This window comes from Centroberyx gerrardi, chromosome 19 (assembly GCF_048128805.1).
Source record: "Centroberyx gerrardi isolate f3 chromosome 19, fCenGer3.hap1.cur.20231027, whole genome shotgun sequence".
Taxonomy (NCBI): Eukaryota; Metazoa; Chordata; class Actinopteri; order Beryciformes; family Berycidae; genus Centroberyx; species Centroberyx gerrardi.
The window spans coordinates 16,370,251-16,379,266 of NC_136015.1; the positions used below are offsets into that span (position 1 = coordinate 16,370,251).

A 9,016-nucleotide genomic window follows, 5' to 3' on the forward strand; every position below is an offset into this window, starting at 1 on the left:
CAAACTGGTGTTAAGTAGAGAAAAGTCCTTTGGCCAAATTGTTAACAGTAAGAAAAGATGCAGAGGTGATATGTGTGGGAACTGAGCCCTGTTTCTTTTTACAGGCTTTAAAATTTGGGGTCTGACTCCCTGCACTTCATAGAAAAATACAACAGTGTGTGTTTCTCCACTCTCCATCGTTTGTCGTTTTGATAGGTAGCAGGACCAACGAGTTTGATGGACATGAGCTGGAACTGCTGAAAAATACAAGAAGATATTTTTGTTCATGTAGCCAATTTCTAGCCTTGACAATATTGCAAATTATGTGTTTCATTTTGACTTTCAGAAGCGGCAGAGTTTGGAATCATGATGAGGAGTTCTGTGGTGTTTTTCCTGGCTGTCAGCTTTGCCGTGTTTGGATTTGGTTTTGGTAAGAAAAAGGAGTTGAAGAACAAGTCAGTAGTTTTCATCAATGCCTACTCATTTTTTTTTACTGCTCATTCAGCTGGGGCTAATTCAGCAATTACAAGCCTTTGGGAACATTTGAAGATCAGCTTGCAGTTTGCATGTGCTTGTGTGTTTCCAGTTCACGCTATGCCAAGTCACTGATATATATTCAGTAATGTGTGTTTTTGATTAGTATATATGATTTCTCAGCATATGCAGCAGCATCATGGCCTGCCCTCGGTTATGAACATTTCTGAGAATACCAGTGGAACCTAGCTAGCTTTATGCTTCCTCACATAAGAGATGGATCTTCCCTCCTATATTCAAACAGCAAAGGTCCACAAAATCTGTCTCTCATTCATCTCTATGGAACATTTGATTGTACTTTGTGGTGCTTTGTGGTTCTTTTTGCGATGCTTTGGTGTACATTGTTGAACATTTTGTGGTACTTTGGTACTACTTGGTGGTAGTTTGTGACAAGGGTTACTGACTTATTCAATGAGCAGTGTAATTGAATGTGATCTCAGCTCTCTGGCTCCCTTGTTGATCAGCTGCCTGAATCTCTTCCATGGAGAATACAGTAACATTAGCCACTTGGTGTGCAAGTTAACATTAGCATCTGAACCATTAGTAAACACATTTCATTATTAGAATGCAAAATTATGTGTTGTCCTCTGATCCAAAAAAGATGTATCAATGTACAGTATATTGTGATACATTGCTGTATAGCAGCAGTGCATACAAACTAATATATGAGAAGCTCAGAAGAGGAGCTTCTAGAAAAGGATTTTGGACCTGTGTGAAAAATTACAGCTAAGATGTTTGCAAATTAAATCAAACATGCATTATTTAGTAATAATTCCTTAGGAAGGAATACCTGACACTGTGAAGTGGAGGTTTATGGGGACGTTGTTGAGGACTCTGTTCCAAGTGGTGAGTTGTAGCACATGAGGTATCCTAAAGGTTACTACTAGTTTACAGTCACAGCAAATGAAATCCTGGGCACTGAATGGACCTGAGTAGCCACAACTAAGTTATACATCTAACACTTCTGTGCTGTGATTCTGCCATCTTTGCTGTCAAATCCATCCTTTTGTCTAGGTAATAATGTTGCTGTAGGGGGAAACGTAACTCAGTCTTCAGTCTACGACACTGCGGTACCTGAAAAAGCCATTGATGGGAATCATGCTAGCAACTGGTTCCAGGGATCCTGCGCCACCACTAAAGCAGATTTTAAACCTTGGTGGAGACTGGACCTTCTGAAGTCTTACAAAATCAGCAATGTCACCATCACCAACAGAGAAGACTGCTGTCCTGAAAGGATCAATGGAGCTGAGATCCGCATCGGAGATTCCCTCAATGATAATGGAAACACCAATCCCAGGTATCTGCATTGTCCTCACTTTGTTAGGTTTCAACTTTTGACAATGGCTGTGTATATTACAAGTCAACAGTGCACTTGATGATTCCCAAACTGCAATGCATTTCTTCCACCTCATTTATCATCATCAGTACCTCAGCAGGACTACCAAAGGGAATCAACTGTGTGTTTATGAAGATACTGTCTATGTATTTTTCCTAAATATTTATTTTTTGTCTTTTTCTTCAGATGTGCTGTGATCTCATCTATCCCAGCTGTCACCTCCAAAACATTCAAGTGTGATATGGAGGGCCGTTATGTCAACATTGTGATTCCTGGGAGGAACGAATACCTGACACTGTGTGAAGTGGAGGTTTATGGAGACGTTGTTGAGGACTCTGTTCCAAGTGGTGAGTTGTACCACATGAGGTATTCTAAAGTTTACTATTAGTTTACAGTCACAGCAAATTAAATCAAACACGGGCACTGTGTGGACCTGAGTAGCCACGACTAAAAGATACATCTAACACTTCTATGCTGTGATTCTGCCATCTTTTCTGTCAAATCTCATCCTTTTGTCTAGGTAATAATGTTGCTAGAGGTGGAAACGTAGCTCAGTCTTCAGTCTACGACACTGCGGTAGCTGAAAGAGCCATTGATGGGAATCGTGCTAGCCACTGGGCCCAGGGCTCCTGCGCCCACACTCAAGCAGATTTTAAACCTTGGTGGAGACTGGACCTTCTGAAGTCTTACAAAGTCAACTATGTCACCATCACCAACAGAGAAGACTGCTGTCCTGAAAGGATCAATGGAGCTGAGATCCGCATCGGAAATTCCCTCAAAGATAATGGAAACACCAATCCCAGGTATCTGCATTGTCCTCACTTTGTTAGGTTTCACCTTCTGACAATGGCTTTTTATATTTGTTCCACCTCATTTACCATCATCAGTACCTCACCAGGACTACTGAAGGGAATCAACTGTGTGTTTATGAAGTTACAGTCCATGTGTTTTTCCTAAATATCTGTTTAATTTTTTTTTCTTCAGATGTGTTCTGATCTCATCTATTCCAGCTGTCACCTCCCAAACCTTCAAGTGTAATGGGATGGAGGGCCGTTATGTCAACATTGTGATTCCTGGGAGGAAGGAATACCTGACACTGTGTGAAGTGGAGGTTTATGGGGAAGTTGTTGAGGACTCTGTTCCAAATGGTGAGTTGTAGCACATGAGGTATCCTAAAGGTTACTACTAGTTTACAGTCACAGCAAATGAAATTAAACATGGGCACTGAAAGGACCTGAGTAGCCACAACTAAGTGATACATCTAACACTTCTGTGCTGTGATTCTGCCATCTTTGCTGTCAAATCCATCCTTTTGTCTAGGTAATAATGTTGCTGTAGGTGGAACTGTAGCTCAGTCTTCAGTCTACGACACTGCGGTAGCTGAAAAAGCCATTGATGGGAATCGTGCTAGCAACTGGGCCCAGGGATCCTGCGCTACCACTCAAGCAGATTTTAAACCTTGGTGGAGACTGGACCTTCTGAAGTCTTACAAAGTCAGTTATGTCACCATCACCAACAGAGAAGACTGCTGTCCTGAAAGGATCAATGGAGCTGAGATCCGCATCGGAGATTCCCTCAATGATAATGGAAACAGCAATCCCAGGTATCTGCATTGTCTTCACTTTGTTAGGTTTCAACTTTTGACAATGGCTGTGTATATTACAAGTCAACAGTGCACTTGAGATCGACATGATTCCCAAACTGCAATGCATTTCTTCCGCCTCATTTACCATCATCAGTGCTTCACCAGGTCTACTGAAGGGAATCAACTGTGTGTTTATGAAAATACTGTCTATGTATTTTTCCTAAGTATCTATTTTTTGTCTTTTTCTTCAGATGTGCTGTGATCTCATCTATCCCAGCTGGCTCCTCCCAAACATTCAAGTGTGATGGGATGGAGGGCCGTTACGTCAACATTGTGATTCCTGGGAGGAAGGAATACCTGACACTGTGTGAAGTGGAGGTTTATGGGGAAGTTGTTGAGGACTCTGTTCCAAGTGGTGAGTTGTAGCACATGAGGTATCCTAAAGGTTACTACTAGTTTACAGTCACAGCAAATTAAATCAAACATGGGCACTGAATGGACCTGAGTAGCCACGACTAAATGATACATCTAACACTTCTGTGCTGTGATTCTGCCATCTTTGCTGTCAAATCTCATCCTTTTGTCTAGGTAATAATGTTGCTGTAGGTGGAAACGTAACTCAGTCTTCAGTCTACGACACTGCGGTACCTGAAAAAGCCATTGATGGGAATCGTGCTAGCAACTGGGCCCAGGGCTCCTGCGCTACCACTGAAGCAGATTTTAAACCTTGGTGGAGACTGGACCTTCTGAAGTCTTACAAAATCAGCAATGTCACCATCACCAACAGAGAAGACTGCTGTCCTGAAAGGATCAATGGAGCTGAGATCCGCATCGGAGATTCCCTCAATGATAATGGAAACACCAATCCCAGGTATCTGCATTGTCCTCAATTTGTTAGGTTTCAACTTTTAACAATGACTGTGTATATTACAAGTCAACAGTGCGCATGAGATCTACATGATTCCCAAACTGCAATGCATTTCTTCCACCTCATTTACCATCATCAGTACCTCACCAGGACTACCAAAGGGAATCAACTGTGTGTTTATGAAGATACTGTCTATGTATTTTTCCTAAATATTTATTTTTTGTCTTTTTCTTCAGATGTGCTGTGATCTCATCTATCCCAGCTGTCACCTCCAAAACATTCAAGTGTGATATGGAGGGCCGTTATGTCAACATTGTGATTCCTGGGAGGAACGAATACCTGACACTGTGTGAAGTGGAGGTTTATGGAGACGTTGTTGAGGACTCTGTTCCAAGTGGTGAGTTGTACCACATGAGGTATTCTAAAGTTTACTATTAGTTTACAGTCACAGCAAATTAAATCAAACACGGGCACTGAATGGACCTGAGTAGCCACGACTAAAAGATACATCTAACACTTCTATGCTGTGATTCTGCCATCTTTTCTGTCAAATCTCATCCTTTTGTCTAGGTAATAATGTTGCTAGAGGTGGAAACGTAGCTCAGTCTTCAGTCTACGACACTGCGGTACCTGAAAGAGCCATTGATGGGAATCGTGCTAGCAACTGGGGCCAGGGCTCCTGCGCCACCACTCAAGCAGATTTTAAACCTTGGTGGAGACTGGACCTTCTGAAGTCTTACAAAGTCAACTATGTCACCATCACCAACAGAGAAGACTGCTGTCCTGAAAGGATCAATGGAGCTGAGATCCGCATCGGAAATTCCCTCAAAGATAATGGAAACACCAATCCCAGGTATCTGCATTGTCCTCACTTTGTTAGGTTTCACCTTCTGACAATGGCTTTTTATATTTGTTCCACCTCATTTACCATCATCAGTACCTCACCAGGACTACTGAAGGGAATCAATTGTGTGTTTATGAAGTTACAGTCCATGTGTTTTTCCTAAATATCTGTTTAATTTTTTTTTCTTCAGATGTGTTCTGATCTCATCTATTCCAGCTGTCACCTCCCAAACCTTCAAGTGTAATGGGATGGAGGGCCGTTATGTCAACATTGTGATTCCTGGGAGGAACGAATACCTGACACTGTGTGAAGTGGAGGTTTATGGAGACGTTGTTGAGGACTCTGTTCCAAGTGGTGAGTTGTACCACATGAAGTATTCTAAAGTTTACTATTAGTTTACAGTCACAGCAAATTAAATCAAACACGGGCACTGTGTGGACCTGAGTAGCCACGACTAAAAGATACATCTAACACTTCTATGCTGTGATTCTGCCATCTTTTCTGTCAAATCTCATCCTTTTGTCTAGGTAATAATGTTGCTAGAGGTGGAAACGTAGCTCAGTCTTCAGTCTACGACACTGCGGTAGCTGAAAGAGCCATTGATGGGAATCGTGCTAGCCACTGGGCCCAGGGCTCCTGCGCCCACACTCAAGCAGATTTTAAACCTTGGTGGAGACTGGACCTTCTGAAGTCTTACAAAGTCAGTTATGTCACCATCACCAACAGAGAAGACTGCTGTCCTGAAAGGATCAATGGAGCTGAGATCCGCATCGGAGATTCCCTCAATGATAATGGAAACAGCAATCCCAGGTATCTGCATTGTCCTCACTTTGTTAGGTTTCAACTTTTGACAATGGCTGTGTATATTACAAGTCAACAGTGCACTTGAGATCTACATGATTCCCAAACTGCAATGCATTTCTTCCGCCTCATTTACCATCATCAGTGCTTCACCAGGTCTACTGAAGGGAATCAACTGTGTGTTTATGAAAATACTGTCTATGTATTTTTCCTAAGTATCTATTTTTTGTCTTTTTCTTCAGATGTGCTGTGATCTCATCTATCCCAGCTGGCTCCTCCCAAACATTCAAGTGTGATGGGATGGAGGGCCGTTACATCAACATTGTGATTCCTGGGAGGAAGGAATACCTGACACTGTGTGAAGTGGAGGTTTATGGGGAAGTTGTTGAGGACTCTGTTCCAAGTGGTGAGTTGTAGCACATGAGGTATCCTAAAGGTTACTACTAGTTTACAGTCACAGCAAATTAAATCAAACATGGGCACTGAATGGACCTGAGTAGCCACGACTAAATGATACATCTAACACTTCTGTGCTGTGATTCTGCCATCTTTGCTGTCAAATCTCATCCTTTTGTCTAGGTAATAATGTTGCTGTAGGTGGAAACGTAACTCAGTCTTCAGTCTACGACACTGCGGTAGCTGAAAAAGCCATTGATGGGAATCGTGCTAGCAACTGGTTCCAGGGCTCCTGCGCTACCACTGAAGCAGATTTTAAACCTTGGTGGAGACTGGACCTTCTGAAGTCTTACAAAATCAGCAATGTCACCATCACCAACAGAGAAGACTGCTGTCCTGAAAGGATCAATGGAGCTGAGATCCGAATCGGAGATTCCCTCAAAGATAATGGAAACACCAATCCCAGGTATCTGCATTGTCCTCAATTTGTTAGGTTTCAACTTTTGACAATGACTGTGTATATTACAAGTCAACAGTGCACATGAGATCTACATGATTCCCAAACTGCAATGCATTTCTTCCACCTCATTTACCATCATCAGTACCTCACCAGGACTACCAAAGGGAATCAACTGTGTGTTTTCGAAGTTACAGTCTGTGTATGTTTCCTAAATTTATTTATTTTTGTATTTTTCTTCAGATGTGCTGTGATCTCATCTATCCCAGCTGGCTCCTCCCAAACCTTCAAGTGTGATGGGATGGAGGGCCGTTATGTCAACATTGTGATTCCTGGGAGGAACGAATACCTGACACTGTGTGAAGTGGAGGTTTATGGGGACGTTGTTGAGGACTCTGTTCCAAGTGGTGAGTTGTAGCACATGAGGTATCCTAAAGGTTACTACTAGTTTACAGTCACAGCAAATGAAATCAAACATGGGCACTGAATGGACCTGAGTAGCCATGACTGATACATCTAACACTTCTGTGCTGTGATTCTGCCATCTTTGCTGTCAAATCTCATCCTTTTGTCTAGGTAATAATGTTGCTGTAGGTGGAAACGTAACTCAGTCTTCAGTCTATTACACTGGAGTACCTGAAAGAGCCATTGATGGGAATCGTGCTAGCCACTGGGCCCAGGGCTCCTGCGCCCACACTCAAGCAGATTTTAAACCTTGGTGGAGACTGGACCTTCTGAAGTCTTACAAAGTCAACTACGTCACCATCACCAACAGAGAAGACTGCTGTGCTCAAAGGATCATTGGAGCTGAGATCCGCATCGGAAATTCCCTCAATGATAATGGAAACACCAATCCCAGGTATCTGCATTGTCCTCACTTTGTTAGGTTTCACCTTCTGACAATGGCTTTTTATATTTGTTCCCCCTCATTTACCACCATCAGTACCTCACCAGGACTACTGAAGGGAATCAACTGTGTGTTTATGAAGTTACAGTCCATGTGTTTTTCCTATATATCTCTTTAATTTTTTTTTCTTCAGATGTGTTCTGATCTCATCTATCCCAGCTGTCACCTCCCAAACCTTCAAGTGTAATGGGATGGAGGGCCGTTACGTCAACATTGTGATTCCTGGGAGGAAGGAATACCTGACGCTGTGTGAGGTTGAAGTGTTTGGGGTAGAATCATTGAATATGCTTGAACGTACTTGAATCCATTGAATATGCTTACTACTGAGTTTTAAACAATTCTTCAATCTCTGTAAACAGTCATGTCAGAGTTGAAGGTAATTTCGGCAGGTTTCTACTTTATGCTTTCCATCACTTCTGTTCTAACAGTATTGAAAACAGTTGGTGATGGATGAAATTGCATATAAATGTTTTAGTAGGATTTTCAAGAAGGCTTTCCGATTCATTATCATGATTTGAATGTTTAATCTTTTTTGGTTTTTGAGATATTGGATGCAGAAAATTATAATTTTTTGACAATACTAGTACAAATCAATGGGGCAAAATCATGTTTTTGATTATATTTTGTAATCAAGTATAACTAACCCTAACCATAACCCTTTTATAATTAAGTATAACTTTAAAAGTTAGAAATTTGTTTAAATCTCTAAATGGTACTTTTAGCACCATTGACTATATAACTTGAATTACTGAATAATCTCTGCTATCAGTGAATGCTCTGTTAAGTTTTCCCTTGATTGACTGAATGAACACCCACATACTTGTAAATCAGTATCTTCTTAAAAATCCAAACTTTTTGTTGAAAAGGTTCATTAAAAAAGTATCTTGCAATGCACAAGTTATCTTGCAATGCATTATATTTATGGTCAATGTTTTTTTTCTTTTCATCACATTCTTGCACCACTCCCGTCAAAGCAGCCTGTAACTAGCACCATTAATTTTTAACACAAGGTGTTGGTACCTAATTGGCAATTTGGGTGAATATAAAATACATCAGATTTGTCATGTTGATCGGTCTAGTGTCCAAAGCACAGAAACATTAACAATTTTAAGTTGGACTTGTGATATCTATCATTAGAATAAAGTGACAAAAAGCTCGCTGGCATTTAGTATTCATTAAGGAATACTATTGAGGTTAATTCAATTCGATTTAACCTTTATTGTCCCCTAAGGGAAATTTGTCTGCAGCCTGGGCTTTAAAAACAAGTTAAACTAGGTAAGCCTAGTTTAGCCATGAATGCAGCCTGTGG

The 9,016-nt window shown here is 41.2% G+C and overlaps 2 protein-coding genes across 2 annotated transcripts; both read left to right on the forward strand.

Moving 5' to 3' along the window:
• Positions 1-345: 345 nt before the first annotated feature.
• On the forward strand, positions 346-2,373 carry LOC144542930 (fucolectin-like). The gene is made up of 4 exons (XM_078290550.1): positions 346-409; positions 1,528-1,810; positions 2,036-2,215; positions 2,370-2,373. Exons 1-4 carry the CDS (start codon positions 346-348, stop codon positions 2,371-2,373), a joined length of 531 nt encoding a protein of 176 aa, XP_078146676.1.
• A 1,370-nt stretch (positions 2,374-3,743) lies between these two features.
• LOC139916462 (uncharacterized) lies at positions 3,744-8,304 on the forward strand. Its single transcript, XM_078290551.1, has 11 exons — positions 3,744-3,849; positions 4,023-4,305; positions 4,539-4,699; positions 4,873-5,155; positions 5,337-5,500; positions 5,674-5,956; positions 6,190-6,353; positions 6,527-6,809; positions 7,044-7,207; positions 7,377-7,659; positions 7,841-8,304. Exons 1-11 carry the CDS (start codon positions 3,744-3,746, stop codon positions 8,007-8,009), a joined length of 2,343 nt encoding a protein of 780 aa, XP_078146677.1. The 3' UTR covers positions 8,010-8,304.
• Positions 8,305-9,016: the final 712 nt, after the last annotated feature.

Coding starts and splice junctions, on each gene's coding strand:
- LOC144542930 (XM_078290550.1), top strand. CDS start 346: ATGATGAGGAGTTCTGTGGTGTTTTTCCTGGCTGTCAGCTTTGCCGTG. Junction 410..1,527: donor CGTGTTTGGATTTGGTTTTG/GTAAGAAAAAGG, acceptor CCTTTTGTCTAG/GTAATAATGTTGCTGTAGGG. Junction 1,811..2,035: donor AATGGAAACACCAATCCCAG/GTATCTGCATTG, acceptor CTTTTTCTTCAG/ATGTGCTGTGATCTCATCTA.
- LOC139916462 (XM_078290551.1), top strand. CDS start 3,744: ATGGAGGGCCGTTACGTCAACATTGTGATTCCTGGGAGGAAGGAATAC. Junction 5,957..6,189: donor AATGGAAACAGCAATCCCAG/GTATCTGCATTG, acceptor CTTTTTCTTCAG/ATGTGCTGTGATCTCATCTA. Junction 6,354..6,526: donor TGAGGACTCTGTTCCAAGTG/GTGAGTTGTAGC, acceptor CCTTTTGTCTAG/GTAATAATGTTGCTGTAGGT.